Here is a 25,000-nt window from a genome sequence, read left to right as displayed (position 1 = left end):
GCTCATGAGCAAGTGATATAAGTCCCAGTACTGCTGCTCCTCCCATTCCCGCTTTTTACGGCGGAGAGAGAGAGAGAGAGAGAGAGAGAGAGAGAGAGAGAGAGAGAGAGAGAGAGAGAGAGAGAAATGAAATGAAATGTTATATTAACGTCTTCAAAAGGCCAAATGACCTATGAGACAATCAGTTACAAAATATTGAATCTAATACCATGTCTGGGTACAAAAGAACTAGAAAAGAACTAGAAGTGGAACAAAATACTACTACTACTACTACAATCTAAAACTACGTGGGTTGTAGCAACTGATACAATAGGTACCCCGGTAAACTGGATGTAACAGTGTGTGAAACAAAGATGGAAGAAATGGTGAGGATCCATCCTCATCTGCACTCTGGATGTCGAGAGAGTATGGCTCGAATCTTCTGTTGTAGTCTCCGTCGATGCTGTGTAGCTCCTCTCCTCAGTCGCGGTCGTCTGTATCTCTGTAGCTCCAATGCTCGGTCGATGAGAGTGCCAGTAGTGGTCGAATGAGTGTGGGACGAGCTCTGCATTGGTGGCTGCTCCTCTGGCTGTCCCATATTCTAGTGAAAAGAAATCTGTAATGTGTCTCTGGGACTGCCTCTCTCTAGCTCTCCCCAGTAAAGTGTCTCTTACCTGTGTAACTCAAGTAGATATAGTCCAAGACATCTCTGATCCTCATAACTCATGACCCTAGATAGAGGACCAAAACCCTCTCTGAATAAGCAGTGGAAACGCCCCCGTATCTCATAGAACACTGTGCAATGACATATGTAGTGCAACTCTGTCTCTGGCTCTCTCTGGCATAATCGGCATATCCTGCTGTCTGCTGGTATCCCTCTGAATCTACCAGTCTCAATCTCGAGCTGATGTGAGGATGTGCGTATCTGACCAATGGCACAACGCAAACCATGAGACATATGTGTGTCCATGTAGCTGGGTCGAATCACAAACCCATCTCCTGTGAGGTGGAGAAGATGCCTCTCTATAGAAAGCCATCTTCGTGCTCAACTCCTGAGGCGGCTCTATCACATGTCCTCCTGGTGTCGAGCTGGATCAGGTCCTGACGAATGAGTCTAGTGATCTCCACCCGTGTAAGTGAAGAGAGCGAGGGTGCCTGAAGAGAATACTGGAAAGGGGGCGACCTGTCCATGGTGAAGCCCATGCGTCTGAAACCATGAAGTCATTTGTGCATACCAGCATGAAGTGTCCCCTGTAGAGCTAACTGTCTGAAGACTCAAGGGCCAGTCTAGCATATCTGTCTCTAGTAGTATCCCACAGGCTGTGCACAAAGGACACTGATCTGGTAAGCGCCTCAATCTCCATGGGGGGGGCAGCTAGCTCTGCTCGAATGATCGCGTGAGGTACGGAGGCCTTGGCTCTAATCAATCGGGAGATCATAGATACAAGGGCCTCTCCATACGTCTCCAACCATCCTGGCCTACAGAAGGTCCCCATACCTGTACCCCATACATCATAGCTGAGGCTACTAAAGTATCAAAGAGCCATAACTTTGTCCGAGGTTCCTGGAACTGAACCTGCGAACACATCCTCTCCAAGCCTCCCAAGGCCGCATAAGCTCTGGTCAGTCTAGTCTCTGCTGCTCTCCCCAAAGAAAACCTCGGCCCAGTGAAGACTATCCAAGGTAAGTGTATGCATCTGTATACTCCACAATCTCTTGACCATACGTGAAGGTCGGTGCCGATCTCCTGATCCACTGCGGTGTGGTGTTAAACACCATGACCTTGGTTTTACCAAGGTTTACAGACAATCCACTATCCTCTGCAAAACTGTGTAATGCATCCAACTGTCGCTGCATACCCTCTGGTGAGTCAGAGATCAAGACAATATCATCAGCATATAACAACAATGGGATCCACGTCCCTGCCAGCTGGGCACCTCTATCACCCTCTCTGTCAATGTAATCAGACACCTCATCAACATACATACCAAATAGAGTAGGAGACAATGGGCAACCCTGTTTCACCCCGATAGTGGAGTGAACTAAGTCAGATATCCCCTCTGGGGTGTACATGTCCCATCACTGATCTGTATAAAGCCATAATCCCCCAAATCAACACTGTGGGCACCCCCATCTCCTGCAGTCTGCGCATCAGTCGAGCTCTCGGTACCATGTCAAATGCTTTGCGGAAATCCACAAAGCTACAATAAATCCCTCTCCCATGTGACCTGCCCTCCTCAATGATAGCTCTGAGTGTCAGAATATGGTCAAGAGTGGAGAAACCCCTCCTGAAACCTGCCTGTCCCTTTGCCCGTACACCCTCACCCTCTGCCCAGTTACTCAACTGCTGCTCAATAATGGATGCATACAATCGTGCCAGTGTGTGTCCAACCATAATAGTGCGGTAATTTCCAGGCTCTGTAGGATCACCTGCCTTGAATACAGGTACAATAGTAGACAACCTCCAAGTCTCAGGTAATCCCTCACACATGGCACGATTGAACAACACTGCAAGAACCTCCATCAGCATATCCCTAGCATGTATAAAGTGCTCCGCTACTAGACCGTCATGATCGTAAGCCCTCCTGGTCCTCATCCTGTCAATGGCTCTCTTTACCATCTCAGTGGTAAAGAAGGTGCTCGTAGGTGGACATGGCTCTGTAGGATCTGGAAGGGGATCCTGCCCAGGAACCGTATATAACGATGTCGCATACTGGCCCCACACATCAGGAGACGTAATCACTGGGGGAGGGGAGTGCTCATGGAAGAGTCGCCATGCCTCGCCTGAGTCTCTACTCAAGAACAACTGATACAAGTCTCGCTCCATCTGGGCCAGGTAAGCTCGTTTCTTCTTTCGCACAAGGCGCCGGAAAGCAATCCGCGACTGTCTGTAGGTGATGACTCCTAAATGAAGATCCCTCTGAAGCTGGGCTCTCATCTCTCTACACTCCTCATCATACCAACTATTCTGGGGCATGCTCCCAGAATGTCGCCTCCGATCCGGTTGAGTGTGTGGGTATGCCTCTGATGCTGCATCATGTAGTGTCTCAGTCAGTAAAGTAGTGCACTCCTCTACTGAGAGGCCTGGAGCAACTGTGCATAGACGATCCCAGATCGCCTCTGTATAAACCGAGTCAGTCTCTGGTGTAAATGTATAACGGGTGTGTGACCTGCCTCCTGATTTCTGGGCTGTACTAAACTGAAAAGATACGGACAGTGTCAAGAGAGCATGATCCACTGCTACGCCCACTGGTCTGGCTCCCACTGTGAAATCCTGAATACAAGGAATAAAGCTCGGCTGTGTCATAACATAGTCCACTGTACTGGCCCCATGTCTGTGTGGAAAGCATGTGAAGCCTGCTGCTCCAGGAAACCGCTGTAAGCCATTAAGTATGGCTAGCCCATGTGTAGTCGTCATCTCCGTGAGGTATCTCCCATACTCAGTCTGCTCTCTGTCATGTGAGCATCTGTCAAACCCCAGCTCACCCACATCCAACTCTCTAAGCATCTCATCTGAAGTGTCGTAGAAGACTGTCTGACAGTTGCCCGTTCGAGCATTGAAGTCTCCTAGGAGGATGATATCACCATCCCTAGAAAACTCCCATATATCATCATCTAGAATTGAGAAAGGCGACTGCCCTCTGGATACAGCATATACTGACGTACTGGGGGGGAAGTAACATATAGCAATATATAGAAATCGACCTGTGTCAGCTCTCAGCCTCACCCACATGTATCTAGCCTGATCATCTCTCCGTACAATATGTAGTAGTGGCTGTAGCTCCTCCCTAAACAACACCGCTACTCCTCCTGAACCTCTACTCCCATGCTCAGATCTCGTGACTGTTCTGTGGGCTGTCTCCCATTTGTATCCCACCACATGTGGCAACAGTTGGCCAGGGGCCTGGTGAGTCTCTGAAAAGAAAACAATGTCCTTGTCTCTGAAACTGTCCTCAAAGGCACCAACATCCAACCTCATAGACCCATTACAATTCCAAGTCGCCATCCTCAATGTGGTCCCATAGGTCTCGCACCGTCATGTAGAGCGCCGCTCTACAATCACCACCCGACCATCTCTGTAAAAGGCCATCTTCCCCTTCTCCCTTGCCGCTTGAATCTCGGGCATTACTTCTCTCATATGCACAAGTTGTGAGAGAGTGAGGTGAAATCGCCTAAGAAAATACCTGTCTTCTTGAGAGTAGGTCTCTTCCTCAAGAATTCCTTCTTCTCTTCCAATGAAGGGAAGCGTAGTATGAGAGCTCTTTCCTTTGAAGATTCTCCGGGGCCCTCACTCTTCTTGCCCACTCTCCATGCCTTTGTGTGTGAAGGCTTCTCCACCCCCATCATTGATGTGAGGCTTGTGACCTCTTTTTCCACATTGTTTATGTCCTTGAGGCCGGTTACCCTCACATGTAGAGCCCGCACCCTCCTTTGTTCCTCTTCGAGGGTCATGTTGATAAGAGTGGGTGTACAAGGAGCTTCCTTACCTTTCCCTTTCTTGGCAACCTCAATCCATTTTTCGGCCTCCTCTACTTTCTTTTGCGTTTCGGATATGACCGCGGCCCATGACTTCTTCTCCTCATTGATGTTGTCAATTTCTTCCCTCAAAGAGGGCTGAAATTCCCCCTCTTCAAGCCCATTTTTTGACCGTGTTTCCAACACTTCTTTGTGGAGGTCCAAAATGCTATTCTCCAACGTGGCGATCTTGTTGAGAAGATGATCCTTCTCGTCCTTCCACCTCTTCTCCTTTTCTTCATTTTCTCGGAGGAAAACGGTCTTCGCGTTCCTCCAATCTTCCATCTCTTTTCTCCATGCTTTCATTTCCAATTCAATGATGGAAATTCGTTTGGAGTGAAGCATATATTTGAGTTTGCTTGTTGCCATAGGTGAGGTTGGGGATGACATGAGAGAGAGAGAGAGAGAGAGAGAGAGAGAGAGAAGAGAGGATTGATGTTTCTAAAGTGCAGAAAATGCAACAAACCCTAAAACGCAGATCTGTCCAACAACCCCCCCCCAAAAAAAACAAAAAAACAAAAAACAAAAAAAAAGTCGCGAACCCTAAAATACAGGTCGCGAGCCCTAAAAACAGGTCGCGAGCCCTAAAAACAGGTCGCGAACCCTAAAATACAGCAGCGAACCCTAAACGAAAGCATGGTAAAGAGAGAGAGAGAGAGAGAGAGAGAGAGAGAGAGAGAGAGAGAGAGAGAGAGAAGACTGACACCAAATGGGGTCCCAAACCGCCTCCAAGGGCCCCCCTCTCTATCGCTAGAGAGGTTTTTGATTTAAATAGCACAAATGCTGGTACAATGGTACTAGATGTTGGGATGCTGATGGGACTGGCTGTAAATGCTTGGTATTGCGAGGCTAAAGGCTGAAATCGGAAATCGGAAAACGCTAATGATCTCTGCTAGAAACTGCAACTTGCTGACGATAGAGCTGAAGTCCGGAATGCTGGAAACGCTGATGCTTGGCGGCTGAAAACGCTGATGATGGACTGCTGAAAAAGCTGGAATGCTGATTGAAAAACGCTGGTTGTAGGTACTGATGGACTGCAATACTGCTGCCAAGCAATGGGCAGCCAAGAAGATGGCTGCTGAAAATGCAAGGCTGATGGCTGAGGATCTGAAAAACGCTGGAGTTGAGGTACTGAAAATGCTAAAGAAGAGGCTTGAAAAACGCTGGACTGCTGGCTGAGGTGCTGCTGGTACTGCTGGTACTTGAGGATGGTAACTTGTGCTTCCTCTTCTTGCCCCGAAGTGACCCCATAGGTTTGCTTATATAGCAACATAAGGTTGGGTCGAACAGTGCTTATTTAGCCTCCACAATCTTGCAAAATGTCACTTACTAATAATCTGGAGAAATATTAATAAGAGGTTGTTCACATGCAGACTATGCTTAGACTTGGCACTAATGGGAACACTTTCCAATGCCTAGGCCTAGTAGACTTGGGTCGTGCTTTTGTGAAATAAAGGGTATGCAGCTACACTAGAGTGCCTAGACATGCACGTCTTGCATACACGCTCACAAGGGTGCCAGAACACTTCCTAGGCTGACCTAAACTCTAGAAGTAGGAGTTACAGCTTGTCCACATGCACATAGGGTTCGATGTGCACGTGACATTCTCCTCCTCCATCCACTTTGCATCAAGGGCACCCTTGACCAAATTATTCGATGGACCTAGCTTACCTTTCTGTTCTTTTCTTGTGCCCAGTTGGTAGTCTGTTGGTCTCCCCTGTCCACTAGCACCTCGATCTACATCATCGGAATTCTCTGATGAACTTGCATTTGGTTCCCTTGGTTCATCAGAACCCTCAGATGCACTATCATCGGATTGCCTTTCTTCTCCAAAATCCTCTGATGAACTTGCATTTGGTTCCCTTGGTTCGTTGGAACCCTCAAATGCACTATCAACTAATTCTCTTCTTCGGAATCCTATAATGAACTTTCATCTCGCTCCCTTGGTCCTTTCTCTTCACTCAAAGGCTATTGCCCTCTTGAGGTGGGCATTGGCCTGTCCGTAGGATAAGTCAATCCGCCCTTCGCACCTTGGAGCATTCCGAGAACCGACCTCTCGAGAAGGTGACGTCAAACTGCTCTATAAACTCAAGGGCTCAATGGGTGTCCTAATAGCCTGAAATGTGCCAAACCCGACTGCTCCGCTGAAGAGGGCAAGCTCTCCTCCTCTGAACACCTAGATGGCCTCCCATGCCTTCTAGACTTTTTCAAAAATATGCTTTTCTGGTTTTTTCTGCTTCTTTCCCCTTTTCTAATCCTCTCTAGAACTAGAGGACGACAAGCTATCGAAACTCTTTGAAGACGAAGAAAAATTTCAGTCATCCTCAAAATGAACACACTTCTTGGATTTGCTTACCACCTTGAAAATAGACTTCCAACCCAAATAATCGGGGAGTGATTTAAGCCTTTTCTTACTTGTTTCGTCTTCTTTTCAGGAGCTCTATCCAACTCTTTCTGCAAGTACAGTTTTTACCTTTCTACACTCGACTTTTCTTTCAACTTTCTTACCGACTTGAGACGAGAATCCACGGTCTCTCGCGATTTCGAGTGAATCTCATCAATTCTTCAAATGCTTCACATATTTCGGGTCCTGGGAGTAATTCATCAATCTTTTCACACGTGTCAGCCTGCAGTTTACATTTGTACTCAAGGTGACCAACAATCATAGGGGTTTTGTCTCTGTCGGATTCTCCGCAAGAACCCATGTGTGCTACTGAAAGGATCGGATCCTTTATAGAAGAAAAATTGTTTTGAGTTGTCATACCACTGTTACAGACTTGGACACTTCAAGCAAGAAATCAATAGCAACATACGAACAAAAACTGCAAAATCACTAAACTTAGAGAGAGAGAGAGAGAGAGAGAGAGAAGGAGAGTCGACACGGCACGGCAGAGTTCCAAGCCAAGATGCATTGGTCCCTAAGACTGGTGCCCCTTTTGGTATTTCTTTATTATTATGCTCACAAAGTACAACTCCCGAGGATCCAATTCTCTCTGAGACTCTGCGTCCAAATGCTCTCCGGAAGAGTGGCCCTCTTGGCTCTTTTAAACTTACAAGGGATGCCCAAAAGCAGAGCCCCAAAAGCATCAGATCAAAAGCAGCATCACCCAAAAGCATTTGCTCTCAAGAGTCAAAAGCTCCACGTAAACTACGCAAAAAGCTGCCGGTGCATTTTTTGAAAATCTGTACAGCCTGCCACATCATCATTGTTAGCAGAAATCGTGGAATTCCGTACAGCCTTCCACGTCAGCATGTCACCACCATTTGCAAAAGTGCAGCCCAGAGTTCAAGCTTTTGATTTTTAGGGTTTTAGGACCCTCGACCGGTGCTTTGTAAGTGGGGTAGGGTTAGGTTTATTTAAAAACCCTAACCCTTTCAGTTTAGGCCCCTCCGCCACACTTTCTGAGTTCAATTTTTCAAGTCTCAGTTCCTCTTGTCCACCCGGCCATTTCTCTTCCAGTTGGGCACACCACATCATCACTTTGTGACATCTTCCTCTCTTCAAAACTCAATCATTGGCATGCTTATTAGTCTCCACCAAACCTTTTGACCTCCCTTGAGATTTTATCCTAGGCCTTGTTACCATGGACTCCTCTCGACTTGGCCCATCGGACACACACACACACACACCACCCCACCCCCACCCCCCCGGCGGAGATCTTCCCCCAAGCTAGGCCTTGGGCCTTTCCAACGCCCCTTGCCTTGGCATGCCTGCTTGTCTCTGGATCTTCTCGGCCAACTCGAGAGGATCTCTATATCCACGACCTCCGTTGTCTAACACCTGATATTGACTCCCCATTCTGCAATCTGCCAAAAATAACATCATAGTCTTGATTTGAAGCATATTGCTTTCTCATATCATCAAATTTCACGATAGAATATGGCCGTGACCACTGATAACTACGGCTTGCAAGATAGTGCATCTGCAACCATGCTTTTCTTGCCCTGAACATAGTCAATCAGGAAATGAAACTATGATAACAAATCTATATACATAGATGAATCCAGGATAAGTCCAGATTCACCCTTGAAGGAAAGTGCAAGGTATAGACCCATGGTAGCCACCCACAAGATAATATAACCATCAGCTCCATCATGCATAGTATTGACTAAATACCACGACATCCCCACTAACGTCGTCAGTGCCCACTAGTGGGTGTAGAACTAGGTACTAACATATGCTCCCCAACACCACACACACCAGACACACACACACATGAGCATACATCAACACAAAGTTCAGCGTACTGAGTTTCTGTCATGACTCCGGAGATCTGCCCATGTCACCTGTTCGTTAAGACAAAAAATAACGCAAACTCTAATGATGCTTGTGCACTGCACAGTTTGCACCAAGCAAAGAAGGTTTCGATGAACTCATAGCATGTATCACCATTAAGAGCTCATTCCATAGATCTGTGCAACACTCTTGGACTTCAGGAGAAGACGGCTCTCGTAAGCTACCAGGCCATCCTGCCTTAACACTCTCAAAAACTTCAATACTTGCAGAGCAACATTCACAATTTTATTGTGCATTGTCATTGTCTTTGCACAGTGAAATCGTGAATGTTGCTTCAAGCATTTGTACCAGGTGAATCTTAGGTATGCACGTAGCATGTGAGATCTGAAGTAAAATGAGGTGTCAAAGATTAGGGTTTTGTCCCATTTTGCTTGCCCTCTCTATTCTCCCTAGGACCCTATCAACAATGCTCTTTTGATAATATAACTTTCCTTGGACTTTTCTTCTTGTTCAAAGTTTCAAGGGCATTGTCGTGTGTCTTTGCTAATGGTGCGATAAAGGAAAAATAGCCATATGTCTCGTCAAAGCAAGCCTAGTTCTGAGCCAAGCAGCAGCTTTCTAGCAATATTCATGACATTATAGGAGGTAGATATAATGTTTCTTGTCAGACGGAAAAAGTTCTTATATGCGATATGACCTATAGGTTAGGCAATAGACGGTTGTACTGCAACGGTCCAACCCACAATTTAGAAACCTTTTGCAGCATTAAGTTAGGTTTAGTTGGTAATATAAACAAGGACTAGTGTGCTTCAAAGGCTGGACCCATAGATAGTCATGAAGCTTCCCAGCTTATTGCAAACTTGGGCCATGTGACAGTTTGAGCAGCTAATTGCAAGCGCACACTCTGAACCTATGTTTACTCATCTCGATCTTCTCACTTGACCCCTGAAGAATGCTAAGTACATGCATGTAGAGCTATCACATGCTCACTGAAACAGAAGAAAAGAGATTCTTAACATCACACTAAAGAACAAAAAGAGATTACCTGCAAACCGGGCCAGAAGGCTTGCAAACTGTTAAATAAGGGCCAGACAACCACTGCAGAGTTCATGTTGACCTCCAAGTACCTGACGTAGCAAACATGGGCAAACACACAAAATAAAAACCTGCATTGACGTGCAATTTAAGTGCAAGTTACATCCATATCCACAAGACTGATGACCAGTCTCATTAAAATTTAGAGCCACTGAGAGGAACGAGTGCTCATAGAAGGGGAGAAATGGAAGTGTCATGTTGGCAAAGGGATAATTAGCAAATGAACGGAAATGTCCTGCTAGTAAACGGATAGCTCTCTTCAAAATAACGAAATACATGGAGGTAAAGTTACCCATGACTTTTGATAACTAAAGGTTCAATGTTGAATTTCTCAATCACTTCAAAGATGGATAAAAGTGGTATGAAAGGTCAACGTCTAGAAATGCCAAAAAAAAAACTTGAAGAGTCAACCTCTCACCAGCTAGAACTTTTTGGTCTGGTAAAAAATCAAACCTTGAGAGGAGCCAAAACTCTCAGGACTAAAATAATAAGGGAAACTTTGATGGAGTTTGTCAGGAACTTGGGAATCTTTCAAGCTTGAGGATGGGAGGGGGAACAGATAGATGCCAATAAAGTGGAGTTTTAAGGAATTTTTCCCATCTTATGTATGTGAATGACACATGATCCATGTCATTTTCTCATCAACGAACAGAAAGGGCCAGCTTTGCACATTAAACAAATAATTTCTGACTCGGTCAAGGAGAATCAGCAAGTATACTTAGAGAGTGAACAAAGTAACTCACCTGGTTTACTTTTGCCATATGAAATGCAAATAAATGAGGACCACCTGGCCATGGACTTACATGAGGGTAGAATTAAGAAGGAAATCAACATTAAACCCATGCCTCAGAGATAATAAAAACGAGTGGAATTTATCAAGCATCCTCTGTGAAGTGCTGTACAAACAACAGCTCTTTAAATCGGAAATCACTTGGGTCAAAGAATGAAATGAAATGTTATATTAACGTCTGCAAAAGGGCAAAATGACCTAATATACCAAAAAAATACAACCATATGAGATGTGATAAAATTGTCTGGGGGATACATAATAAGGAAAATTTGGATAATTTCATTAACCGCAAAGCTTGGTAATGCCAATAATCAATCTTCCTTTTTGAAAAAAAAAAGGATTCTTATGGCCAGATTTGTAGAACACACTTGAAAACTTACGCACAATCAAAGAAATTAAGATTACCCACACAGTGCGGAATGTGAACAGAATCATAAATAATTATACTCTTCTTGCAGTAATACTCTTACAAGAATGTAGAGCCTTACCATGGATCATTGTAAAGGTACTGCATGACAGCCTTATAAGCTTCATTAAAGATGTAAAGATACTCCTCATCACCGAACAACAAGTATGCCTGTACCAAACAGTCCAATAGTCAGGGCTTAAGACTGATTTCTATTCTACTCAAACATTACACAAAGGAAATAGTTGACTTCTGGACCTAGCTAAACGATAGTAGCATTGCAGCCAAGTGCCCTCAGCAACTTTACTTTTACCATAAATCCAGCATGAAATATAAGGAGGGACACATTGATAAGAGTATTTCTTCTTTCTCTTTAAGAACTTGAACATCAAAATCGAATTGCTGAGCTGTGAATACACTGCAGAAAAGGAGATAGCCAAGACATCAAGTGCGCAGAAATCAAAATTCTATGTACCCACCAACCAGTGCTGCACACGTGCAGACACCTACATTTTCAATGCAGATGGTGAGGCACGATTTAACTCCATCCTCATATCAACTACACGTCTACAAGAATCTATCAGAAAAGCCTAGCTCTTGGTCTACTTGCTTTGATGACGAGAAATCAATCTAGAGAGATGAATCCCTCGATTCTAAGGCATTTCGCCCAATCTAAGGGAGCCTCGATTCCCTGGTGTATTCTGGGGCATCTCAATTCTCGGATCCAAAGAAAGGGAAATAAAGTTCCCTTGGTCAATTTCTGACTCCAAACACAAAGGGATCAGAGCAAAGGCTCACCCACCAGAAAAAAAAGAAAACAATGAGAACAAGGCAATCAAAACAAGAAAGACATCATTTGTCACGTCTTGTAGGCAAAAGTTGACTCAATACAGGGAAAGCATCATGAGGAAAGTTTATTGACGAGAGAGGTCAGAAAAAAGCATTAATTTCTACTTATAGGGCCTATAAGATCTCCTCAATGCTGCCATGGCCCAAGGAACAAGTAGAGAAAGGTCAGTCCCTGTAGATTGTATTAGAAAAATTCACGACTGACTTTACTAACTCTTTTGTCTTTCTGACACAATCACAACAGATACATCAATCTGCTGGCCAAAATGTCAGCAGTTAACGTGCAGGTAGCTCTAAAGAACTCAAAGTGTCATCTCTGAGAACTCAAAGATTGGGTTAGGAGTCTCACATGGCCCAGCCTACTTGTGTTATCTTTTAAGAAATGCTCATGAAAAGGCCTCTTCAAAGGTATTCCACTCTACCACACTCCTCTCACATATTATAGGTTACCTGCCAAGAATATAGTACACTCGTCTACTTAAGTACCTGCTAGGATGATAAAGCATGTAAAAAGAAGTATGAACTCTCAAGTATCATCAGGAGTGTCAAAGATTTTGACCTTCAACAGATATTCGTAAAAGGAATCTATGCTGGTCCCGATACCTGCATCCTATTTGAGTCATAGTATAGTATAAGTAAGGTTTGATAACAGATAAAGTCCATTTTGAATTATGCAGCAGATACAACAGGAAACACCTTGTGTGTCCATTCTCCAGAAAAGACATTTATATGAGCACCCACCAGACCAAGCTGGGAGCGCTGTGCCCACAGCCCTCTCACAGCATTTCTAGCAACCGTTTCAAACACTGAACACAACACACAAACCAGAAGTGCATTATTGATTGAAAAAGTTACAGTCGACAGAAATGGTCAAAACGTTAGCTATCAAGTTGAGAGATTGACCTATCATATTTTCTACTTCATTCAATATATTGCCAAACTAGACAAATAGCTGACCTCTTGCCTTGATCAAAAGCTAAATCCCCAGATGTCTGATAAATGCCAGTACATTTTACCTGGGTCCTTACTTAAACGGCTCAATACTCCAAATTCTAGAGTTAAAGTTCCACCGCCAGCTGTAGATGTCACCTATTAAACAAAAGCATTGAAGCTTAGTCCATTGCAACAAAAAACACATGAATTTTGCAATTATCTTATGCCATTGAAAAAATGAATGCAGACATGTATCCCGCATTGAAGGGCACCTTGAACCATGTATGCTACCATCTAAGACCTTAAGTGTTATTCAACAGTAAATGCTTACCATACTAGAGCACGCACACACATATAGGCTATCGTTGGCATACGTTTCATGTGTTTGACGCAGACTTAGACATATGTGCCATTTGTTGAGGTGGTTGTCACCCCTTCCACACAGTTTCCAGATACTATTACTTTTGAGTGGAAAGGGGTGCCACACTCACAAAGGATTGTGGCTAGGGGTAGACCAAACCAATGCCTTAGCTGACATGTGAAGGTTCATCTGGTGAGGGATTGCCCTGAGGTTGACAACAAACACATATTGGTCATGGGAGGGAGCGGCCCTCTCAGCCACAACAGACGCAGTAGAGTTTTGCCCACCAGCTAGAACCTAAGCGACAACATGATAGTGATCAGAGGGATCAGAGTCAACAGAAGCAAAGTGGTCAGGGAAAGAGACAAGCAGGTGGACACGGTCAGGGGCAACCTATCTTGTTTACAGATAAAAGGTCGTGAGAGCGAGGTTTGATGAGGCAGAGCAGCCCCAGAATAGACCTCCTAATATGAGATTAGCAGACCAGGATCGACAAGGTGATCCAAAGAAGTTGGGCAGGCAGGAAGAGCACAAGGATCAGCAATAAGAGGCATTTCAGGATCAACTTGAGGTGCCCCAAGAGTGGCCAGTTCAGCTGTAGGATGATCCTTTGGAGATCCTGTCACACAGGTGCCTCTCACAATAGGCAACATAGGGAGACAACATGATATTGAGTCTCCTCATTTAGCGGAGGAGTTTGATTCTTCAACGGGCTTTGCTTCACCATCAAATCTTCAATGGCTTCTTCGTGTCCAGAAGCTGATTGATTTGAGTCTGGACCACATCATGGAGTTCTTCTTCAGTGAACATCCTCGGAGTAGGAGGTTTCTTGATTGCCAGTTTGATTGGTGGCTCCATGGCTTTCTACCACTAGGTATGCACTTCAGCCATTGGGTCAAAAATTTTGCGTACTAGGGATCCTTGGCAAACTAAAGCATCTGCTTTGCCCACTCATCAACCTGATGTCGACGTTGCATCTCCATGAGTTCATACTTTGTGGGCCGGGTGGCCCGTACTCATTCTCTGCTAAGTCGCTTGAATTTTCCGTATTGCCTCCTCTGGTCTTAGCCATGGCAGAAGAGGTCGACTAATTCTTGTCGAAATCCATCGGTACCGCAAGAAGAAAGGATCGGATTTTCTGGTAGACGAGTAATCGGCCGTGCTATAACCGGCCTGTACAGCATAGAGGGCGATACTATTTCAATTACATGTTAACTTTACACAGAGCACTGAGAAGAAAAGAGAACATGATTGCGTCCAACAACAAGAATGTCACCACGCACACGAGACCGACACCCTGTAGGCCCCAAAGACTAGCGCCCCTTTCGGTATTTCTTTATTCAATTGAAAGTAGACGATCCGAACATTTAGTCCAAACTTTCACAAAGCTGTCCAAACCTAGCGAGGGCTGAAAACACAGGTTTCTGGCCTGATTTCGGCAACATAACGACGTCAGAACCCCAATAGGTCAAAAACACCTGTCTAGGTCGGATTCCCTCGCAATTTAGAAGCTTTTTGGTGAGCTGTAACAGAATTTCAGTGTGCTATAATTCTCTCTTTTTCTGCCCAAAACCCTGTACACACATCCCAAGGCTCTCACGGAGCTCCCCTGGTGTTCCCTTGCAGTTTAGGTGAGAAACCCTAAACCTGCAGAAAAGAACAACAAGCTATAATTATCTGTTTCGAATCGTTTTTAGCAGAGCGAACACACCTACGTGCGTCCAAAGGGCTCCCACACGCAATGGGACAATTCCCCTGTGAATTGGACGAGTTTTCATGCGAGAAAACTCTCCAAACTCGCAATCTTTTGCGATGGAACTATGCGTACCTGTGGAGGATTAGCAGTTAGCTAATCCGGTTCCTGTTCAGAAGGCTCTTGTCTTGGCAAACGCGCATAAACCCCCAGAACTATACATGTTCATCTGAGGAGCCCAACTAGTGGGACATTACCATATGTGCCAAAGGGGAGAGAGAGATGCACGAGAGCAAATCATCGCGCTACATGAGACAGAGGAGAAGGCAAGCTTTCCAACCCACTACTCACACACACACACACACATTGTAGTTGCACACTGAAGTAAAAATCAGCCCTCTCTCTCTCTCTCTTGGGCGCCGAGAGCCACCATGTGTCCAGTTTGCCCCTTTTGAGTTAGTTCTCTAGTTCCCATCAACTTATAAATTTATAAGTGACTTTCCGAGTGGCCAGATTTTATTTGGCGCACACAGGCTTCAATACTCATCAGAATTCAGTGCTAACTGGACCGACCAGTCCCAGACTCACCGACCTAGACTCCCGATGTGAAAAACCTGTTCGGTCGTAGCCATTTCACACTGGCCATACAATGTCTACTTGCACCTTTCAAGGGTTCTAGGAAAAACAAGTAAAAATAAAATAAAGAAAACTATGTAATACATATCTAGAGAAGACAAGAGGAAAAATACACCTCCTGGTGACGCACCCCACCCTTGAAATACTAAGATCGCTTGCATGCCAATAATACATGCGGATATCTCCTAATATCACATATATTCTATGATGAGGAATCCAAGATATACATGCTTCCGGAAATGTAGCGTTGGACAATTAAACAATCCCACCAACTTGGCTACTACACATATATCAAGCATAGAAGATTTCTAATGTACTCTCAAGCACTAACTTCTCTAGCTAAATTCTGTATGGAAAGAGTAGATACAATTGCTTAACTACTCTCTTGAGCATCATTAACCATGCTCTTACCTTGCTCCAAAAAGGCTACATCAAGTCATTGTGGGTTCCATCTGAAAGGCTTCAAGATATAATTGCAATAGCTGAGGTGAATTAACCAATTCAGACTCTTCCATCCGTTTGGCATTCACAGATGGATAGTTTTTGAACTTCACCAGGTAGCGTCTCGCAACCTTACCTCTAACCTTCCTTTCTTTATATGCCAATATCTGTTCATGAACAAGAATCTCATCTAATTCTTCCACTTCACGCTGTTCCTCATTAAGCATATTCTCTAGCACATCACCAACAAAGGGTCTTAAAAGGCTGACATGAAAAGCATTATGTATTTTCCAGCCTTTTGGTGCCTTCAACTTGTAAGCTACATCACTGATCTTTTCTGAAATCTGAAAAGGACTTGCCTTTCCTTTTCCTTAGCGTAAAAGCACCCAATCACCAAGTGAAAATACAGTTCACGACGGCGACGATCAACAGCTTCTTTTGCTTAGTATGAGTCTTCTCAAGAGAAATCTTTATCTTCTTGTATGTTTCATCCATATCTTGCACATACTTGCCTGCCTCGAATATCTTGTCCTTCGTCTACAAAATGGGCGGGACTTTCTTACCTCCTTCCACTATCTCAAATGGTGCCTTACCTGTTGACGTATGCACAGTGTTATTGTAAGCATAATCAACCGATGGGAGATGGTGTTCCCAAGTTGCCTTGTGCTCTGACACATAACATTTGAGCAAATCCAGGAGAGTAGAATTTGCCTCTTCTGATTGTCCATCAGTTTGCGGATGAAACGAAAATGGAAATTTTAGCGTAGTGTACATATTCTCAAACAATGCCTTCCTAAAAAGACTCGTCATACGGGATCCCGTGATATTTAAAGATATTGCTCATGAATATCTTGACCATGTGTTCTGGCTTTATGCAGATGCAAGTAATTGATTCGCCAGCATGAGACCCACGTAGCTCATGATGGTCTGATTGTATTTTGGGCTGGAGCTATGAATTTATTTCAAGTAGCTCACTTCGTATCAGAGAAGCCTATGTATGAGCAAGGATTAATTCTACTTCCCCACTTGGCAACCCTTATCTTATTCCTAACAAGAATGAAATGGGCTTGCTTACTGAACCTACAAATGATAGTTCAAATCCCATCATTGCCTCTTTGCGTTCTTGGAAGATCAAAGATAAAGTCCATCGCTATGCTTTCCCATGGCCTATCAAGGATCGGCAATGACTACAACAATCCCGGTTGCTTTTGCCTGTCAAATTTGACTTTTTGGCAAACTAAGCATGATCCTACAAATGTGTCAACATCTTGACGCAAAGCTGGCCAATAGAAGAATGCCTCAATCCCTTTCACTGTGGCATCAATTCCACGATACCCAACATAGGGTGGAGCATGACTTTCCATCAAAATCTTTGGCTGTAACTGTTTAGTAACGCATAACTTTCCATGCATCATGAGAAGTCATTCTTAAGCATATAGTGCTCATGATGTTGCCCATCAACAAGCTGATCATATCCTTGCAAAATCTGAATCTTCAGCATATTGTGTCTTCATTTCGTCTAGTTCACAATGGTACAGAATTGACACTACTCGAATTTGGGGCTTTCGTGACAACGCGTCATCCACCATGTTCTTTTTCCCTTGCACATGCACAATCTGAAAATGGAACATTGACAAGATGTTTACCCATCGCATGTGTTTCTCAAACAACTTCGTTTTGTGTAAGGAGATATCGCAAGGTTTGATGATCTATTTGGACAACAAAATCAGCCCCTAGCAAATAGTGTTTCCAACTAGTGAGAGCATGAATTATTGCCAGCAATTCTTTCTCATAAACTTGCAAGTTCGTTTCAGCTTTCAAAAGAATTCTGCTCTCATATGCGACTATTCGGCCATTCTGCATTAGAACTGCACCAAGGTTGTGGCCGCATGCATTACACTGAACCACAAAAGGTTTCATAAGATCTGGCAAAATGATTACCAGATCTGAAGTCGGCTTTTCTTTCAAGTGTTTGAAGGCTGAAATTTCCTTGGCTGTCCACTTGAAAGTAAAGTGACTGCTTTCCCTTGCAGTGCATGGAGTGGAGAAGCAATCTCAGCAAAATTTCGGATGAATCTCCTATAGTAGGAACATAAGCCTAGAAAGCTTTGAATCTCATGTACAAACTTCAAGTCTGGCCATGACCTAATTACTTCCACTTTGGTGAGATCCATGCGTACCCAATCCTTTGAAACAATGTGCCCAAGGACGTGAATCTCTTCCAGAAAGAATTTCACTCTTCTTCGCATTAATGAGTAGCCTGTTCTTGTGTAGCTCATTGAAAACTATGGTCAAGTGATCCCTATGCTTCTCTTCGGAGTTTGAGTAAACAATCATGTCATCAAAGAAGGTACCCACGAAGTTTCTATGTGGTCTAAAAATTATGTCCATCATTCTATTAAACAGCAGGAGCATTTGTGAGACCAAATGGCATGACAAGAAACATTCATTGAGACCAAATGTTGTCTTGTAGGAGCATTTGTGAGACCAAATGGCATGACAAGAAACATTCATAGAGACCAAATGTTGTCCTGAACGCAGTCTTATGGACATCTTCTAGCCTAATGCGTATCTGACGGTACCCACTCTTTAGGTCTATCCTTGTAAACAATGACGCTCCCTCAAGCCGATCAAGAATGTCATCTATCCTCGGTATGGGGAACCTGTTCTTGATGGTATTTTTATTCAAGGCGTGATAATCAATGCACATGCGCCATGAACAGATGATTCTTTATTACAGATGAAATAGCAAAAAGATGATTCTTTATTATAGATGAAATAGCAGAAGCAGAAACAACTGGAATGTTGCTAAATTGGCTTTATCTGACAGAAAAATAATTCTAAATGAATTTTTGGATTTACAAGTGAGAGGGTTTTCTCGCTTGGAACACCGGGAACAATAATTCTAAATGAATTATTGGAATTTTAATTGAGAGGGTTTTTCTCACTAGAGACATCCGAGTACAGAATATTCCTAGTGCGTCATTCAGAGTAATGACGGGAGCACTATGAAAGGAAATATCTAGAAGGCCACCAGGAACGGGTACTTCTGATGCGTCACATCGGATTGGTGACACGGAGCATCGAGAAGAAGTATTCGACCATCCGGGAACGGACATCTCTGATGCGTCATAGGATGGGTGACATAGAGCATCGCGAAGGAGATTGTACCGTAAGTTCGGTAGGAAAGGACTAGGTGATGGCCCATGGGTATTCCTGATGCGTCACAAGGTGGGTGACGGGTGCATCGGAAAGGGGATATCCATAGTCAGGAGGAAATTCCGAACTATGTTAGAATTGTGCACAAGAAAAAGCAAGCACTTGAATGAAGATGGGTTCAGAGGAAACTTTGAAGAAAAACAGATGCTTTATGAGAAAGTGGGATTGCTTTTCGGGAAAGCAATTGTTTTCCCTCGAGGAAGTCTATGTCTGCATTGCAATTGTGCATGTGATTGCATCCACGAACGCTTGGCAAGTGCTGTGAAAGCATTGTTTTTAACTTAAAAGGTTTTATTGAGTTTTGGGCAGATTCAGACTATTTTTAAAAACACACCGGCCGCCCACTTAATAAGTGGGCAGCAATGTGATAAATAAGGCAACAGATCAGCCAGCGTTTTCTCTCTCTCGCTTTCCAGCGGAGCAGCGCACCCAAAAAAAAACAAAAAACAAAAAAAAAAACGGCCGCGATCTCTACGCGGGCTGCAGTGCTCTGCTATCTTTGCCGTGGCCAAGGAGCTATAAAAGCATCACACGCCCTCTCTCAGAGGGAAGGACCAGTTTTCGCAAGGAGGAGATGCTGTTGCAGATTTCAGCCACAAAGAAGACATTGCCAGTGATGTCCATGGCTGCCTCAATTGTACCCGATGTCGCTAGGAACCAATGCGCAAGTTCCCTCGCAAAGAAGTGCCTATGGAGCTGTTTCCATTGCGACAAGCTGCTGTTTTTTTCTCTGTTTCAGCCCATAAACATCCTAGACGGGGCTGATTTACAAGAAGGAACCCGAGAACACACCTCTTTTGCGTGTAGGATTGGAAGAGAGAGAATTTTCTATGTAGAGATCTCTTCCGGGAATTGCTTTTCGAGAACTGAATTGCGTTTCGAGTGTCGAAACTTTGAAGGTAACGATTTTCATGTTATGATCTCTAAGTATTTGTTTGCACTTGTGCCTCATTTTTAAAGTAATTATCATATTACATTTAATCGCAAGAAGTTAGCGGAGAACGCTCGCTACTGCTGCTCGCCCCCCCCTTGCTGCGCCATCGCTACCCTCTCCCCCCCCCCACACGCTGCCCCTGCGCGCTAACCTCCCCCCCCCCCCCCCCCCCCCCAACCCACTGCCCCTGCGCGCTGCCGCCCGCCCGCTACCCCCCCCTGTTCTCGCGCTGCCCCAAAGGCTGCCCGCTGCCCTCCTCTCGCGTTGCCATCCCCACCCCACCCCCCCGCTCGCTGCCGCTTGTGCACCCGCACATTCCTGGCTGCCCACTTCGCCCTCGCCGTCCCCCCATCCCCCCCCCCGTCCTCTTTGCTCCCGAAGGTTTTCTGCACCTGGCTCGGCAACGCTTTCTCTTCGGACAAGTGCTTGGCGTACTCGTTCGCAGATTTTCTTCATCGCCCGCTTCTTCGACTCAACAGTAGACACAGATGGAGGCTCCAGCTCCACCTCAGAGGGACTCGCCTGAAGCCCCCCCGCCCGACCCCGCTGAGCCCACCATTCGACTTGCTCTTACGCCGGCAGAGCAAGCGAGCCTTGCCACAGAGGTAGAACGCTTGAAGGCGACTTCTGTCATCTGCAAGGTTCTCGGCACTCGTCCCAGCAGAGGAGAGCTGCGAGATCTTCTCCAGGCCCGCCTCCTCGCAGAGGTGGGCAAGATCTTGGATGTCCAGATTCTCGGACGGGGGTACTACCAGATTGAGTTCGAGACTTCCGAGATGGCCTCCAAGGTCATAGCTATGAGTCCATTGGCCATCCGAGCAGCACGCGCCCACTTTCGACAGTGGCGACATGGTTTTGACCCGTCTTCGGATGTGCTAGTAGAGGAGGCGGACATCCCCATTTCAGTCTGCTTTCCGGGTTTACGGAGGGAGTACCTTCCACTTCTCTCCAGGATTGGCTCCGCCATCGAAACTGTCCTGGAGACACCTCGTACGGCAGCATCAGTAGCTGCCAAGGCGGCTGGCATCCCTTCAATTCGAGTTTTGGTCAGAGATACCCACACGCTCCCGAAGGTCATCCTTCTGCCTCGGGTGAGTGGGGGTTGGTTTAGACAGAGTGTGGAGTACTCGGGTCTCCCGAACCAGTGTTTCATTTGCAGACAGATGGGCCACCTAGCGAAGGCTTGTCCACGGAGGAGACCACGACCCACACCGCAGCCTCAGCCCCAGCCTGCCAAGGCTGGGCCGCAGCCACAGCCAGCGACGCAGAGCACAGATCCAGCGCCACCCTCCGAGCTTGGGGCTCCAGCGGAGGAGGGTTGGCAGCAGGCCCGTGGCCGTCGACGCCAGGGGCCACAGCGACAGCCTGGCACTCAGAGTGGCCCCCAGGTGCCTACTCAGCAGCAGTGGGTTCCCACGGGGAACCGCTTTGGTCCTCTTGAGCAAGAGGAGCCCCCTACGCCAGCCTCCACCTCCGCTTCACCCTCGCCAGCCGCTCCGCCTTCCGATCTCCCCTCCTCCTCCTCATGCCCTCCCCCGCCCTCTGCTACCGCTCACTCCCCACCTCGCCCCCCCCCATGTCTCTGCCGCCCCACCCCGCTTCTCCTCTCCCCCGCCCCCCCCAACCCCTTCTCCCCCTCCTCTTGCTTCAGTACCACAGCCGGCTCTGGAGACTGGACCCTTGCCGGCGGCCAGGAGATCTCTTGGCAGCGCCTTCGCCACGAGTCGCCTAGCGAGAGAGGGTCAGCCCTTCTTGCGGCCCCCACTGCAGATTCAGACATCTCCTCTTGCAGCTATCCCTCGTGGTTTGACGAGCTTTGACCTCCGACGCCGCTGGGATTTCTTCGATTACGGGTTTACTCGTTTTCTTGGCGATTCCGCAGCAGACCACGAGGCAGCCTGCTTCAGAGTCTACGCTTTGTTCCTCGCCGCTAGGGGGACAGAGGCCTTGGACTCAGCAGTTGGTTTCTCCTTCCCCCTCTGTGGCAGGACTGAGACAGAGTGGTCCCTCGACTCAGTGGTGGAATGGTTGCATACACAGGTTCTCGAGTTCTCTCACCACATGGGAGAACTTGGCGTTACAGATCTGCTGCAGACTTTGTGGCCACTGGCCAAGTTTCCGGTGACACCCCCAGATTCAGCAGGAAGTAGACACATTGTGGTGTACTTTTTTGCTGATACGCAGTGTTTGCCTTGCTATGTATTCATTCATGAGGACTCCTGGACAGAGGAGGTTGCTTTACGCACGGCTCGCTCTACTTGGGCTTGGACCAGGCACTCACTGCAGTCTCGCCTATCTAGAGGACGCTCGGATGCGGATTACTCCCCATCCAAGCCTCCTTCGAAGATAGCTCGTCTTGCTGCTGCGGCAGCATCTGTTCTCTCTCGCTCCCCATGAGGATCGTCTCGTGGAACGTGCAGGGACTAGGTGGGCCCCAGTTTCAGCGGCAACGGGGCCGATTGCGTCAGGAGCTTCAGCGATGCCTTGTGGGAGGAGAGATTGATCTCCTTATGCTTCAGGAGCACCATTTGTCTGAGAGCCGCATTCGGCGATGTGGTCAGATTTTGCGTGGACGCTATGATACCTTTTGGTCAGCTGCTTTTGGACCTGGAGGCATCCAGGGTGGGGTATGTATGACTATTGCGGACTCATTACAGCAGGCCATTGTGGGCAGAGGGATTATTGTACCAGGCAGGGCTCATTGGATTACTATGCAGGTTCAGGGTAGCCTTGTGGGTTTCCTGAACATCTATGCGCCCAATGTGGCGAGTGCTCGTGCAGAGTTTTGGTCACAGATTGTTGAGTCTTTGCCACAGGTTGACCAGTGGTGTGTAGGAGGGGACTTCAACATGTTGGAGGACCCTTCTGACAGAATCGGAGGCAGCCATGCTATTGTGCATGGAGTCGAGTTAGCAGCTTGGGAGAGTTTTTGTATGACGTTGAGGGTCTCGGATACATGGCAGCATTCTGGCTTTGTGAGGCCTCCAGAGAGTCTTACCTTCTCTAGATCGGACCGCCGAGTGGGAGGAGTGAATCTATCGAGCATAGATCGCTTCTACACTAGTGACCACTTCAGTGATTTGGGGGGATCAGTGGGCATCCTGGCAGGGACATCCTTCTCGGACCATGCACCAGTGATCCTCACAGTGGCAGACAGGCAGAGAAGTGGGAGCACGATGCTTCGCATCCCAGAGCGGGTCTTGTTGGACTCAGCACTCAGAGAGAGGGTCGAGGCTCTATGGACAGAGGGCATGGACAGCCAGGCTCCACCTGCAGACAGAGTGGCCTCAGGCCTAGCTCAGCTAAGCCACTTCTTTCTCCAGGAGTCTTTGGCTCGACGGGCTGCAGCGAGAGAGGAGGAGCAGCGTCTCAGACGAGGCATTGCTTCACTACAGAGGATGCAGGAGCAGCATCCAGACAGTCCATGGTTGGAGGAGCAGCTTCAGCAAGCTCGACAGGAGCTTGCTTGCACAGAGGAGAGGCGCCATGAGTTTGCCTTCCACCGGCATGCATCTCAGTGGACTCAGGTGGGTGACAGAGTGACAGGTGTTTTTTTTGAGACAGTGGGACCTCGGCACTCGCATGCCAAGGTCAATCAGTTGAGGAGACCCGATGGGTCAGTTGTTTGCGAGCCAGAGGATATGCGTGCAGTTGCTACTGACTTTTACCGTGAGCTACTGTCGGCTGAGCCAGAGTCAGAGAGACAGGATGCATGCAAGGAGCAGGTTTGGGCACAGATGCCTTGTCTTGTGACTGAGGAGATGCGGCAGAGGCTTGAGTTGCCTCTTCAGCTTGAGGAGCTGCACACGGCTCTTAGGGCCCTCCCTCGTGGTAGCTGTCCAGGTGAGGATGGGCTGACTCCCAGCTTCTTCTTGGAGTACTGGGACCTGCTTGGCCCAGATCTTTGTAGTGCCTTTCAGTACATTCTGCACACAGGAGTGATGCCGGATAGCATGAGTGAGGTCCTGATCTACCTCATTCCAAAGGAGGGTGGCTCCTTGGATGAGATTCGACAGTGGCGTCCCATCACCATTCTCAACTCAGCCTACAAAATTCTTGCCAAGGCTCTGAGTTTGAGGATTCAGCCACTCTTGGAGAGCCTTATACATGGGACTCAGACAGGTTTTGTCAAGGAACGCAGTATCCTTGACAACATCTTCACTTTTTGGGAGGCTTCTGCCCTTGCACGGCTCCGTGGGGAGGACCTGGTGATTCTTCTTCTCGATTTTGAGAAGGCATACGACAGAGTTGACTGGGACTTTCTAGAGGGCACGCTACGTAGGATGGGCTTCTCAGAGGCTTGGATCAGAGGGGTGTCAGCTTTGTACAGACAGGCCCACAGTCAGGTGCTTTTGGCAGGAGGTAGAGGTGAGCGCTTCATGCTCACACGATCGGTCAGACAGGGTTGTCCTCTTGCCCCCTTTCTCTTTCTGTTCTATGCGGAGGCGATGAGCAGATTTTTGGTGTCACAGCAGGTTGGTTTGAGGGGCTTAGCACTCCCTACACGGGGAGATGAGCTTCTGGACGCTGAGTTTGCCGACGACTCAGCCTTGTACTTAGAGGGCCAGGAGGCCAATTTACACAAATGTGGGCAGGCTTTGGAGACCTTCTGCTGTGCATCGGGCGCACTGATCAACTGGAGAAAGATAGTGGCTTTCTCAGTTGGTAGTGCTCCTGTGCCAGATTGGATGCCAGGAGAGGGTTTCAGGTGGATACCTCCAGGGACTGCAGTTCGGTACTTGGGTTGTCAGGTTGGTTTGGATTTGTCCCCCGAGCAGCAGATTGCTCCTCTTCTCCTGTCCATCAGGAGAAAGCTGTTACATTGGAGCTCAGCACGACTTTCGCTGGCTCGTAGAGTAGTAGTTGCCAACCAGGTGTTGTTGGCGACTATGTGGTACATCACTTCTTGCTG

General features: G+C 46.7%; 1 protein-coding gene across 3 annotated transcripts in view; it reads right to left on the bottom strand.

Annotated features, from left to right (window-relative positions):
• LOC147456589 (Glycosyl hydrolase family 47 protein) overlaps positions 1 to 25,000 on the bottom strand; it is a 141,321-nt gene that overhangs the window by 53,195 nt on the left and 63,126 nt on the right. For all 3 annotated transcript variants that reach the window (XM_086515019.1, XM_086515018.1, XM_086515017.1), the window contains 5 exons: positions 12,888 to 12,960; positions 12,568 to 12,677; positions 12,431 to 12,481; positions 11,105 to 11,193; positions 9,777 to 9,858 (listed from right to left, as the gene is read on the bottom strand). In XM_086515019.1, the coding sequence (XP_086371145.1) occupies positions 9,777 to 9,858; positions 11,105 to 11,193; positions 12,431 to 12,481; positions 12,568 to 12,677; positions 12,888 to 12,960 (405 nt within the window). The remainder of the gene's footprint in view (positions 1 to 9,776; positions 9,859 to 11,104; positions 11,194 to 12,430; positions 12,482 to 12,567; positions 12,678 to 12,887; positions 12,961 to 25,000) is intronic.

Source organism: Adiantum capillus-veneris, chromosome 6, assembly GCF_014529385.1.
Source record: "Adiantum capillus-veneris isolate H3 chromosome 6, ASM1452938v2, whole genome shotgun sequence".
Lineage (NCBI taxonomy): Eukaryota > Viridiplantae > Streptophyta > Polypodiopsida > Polypodiales > Pteridaceae > Adiantum > Adiantum capillus-veneris.
The sequence above is the reverse complement of the archived record's forward strand: the minus strand, read 5'-3'. Positions and strand labels throughout refer to the sequence as shown.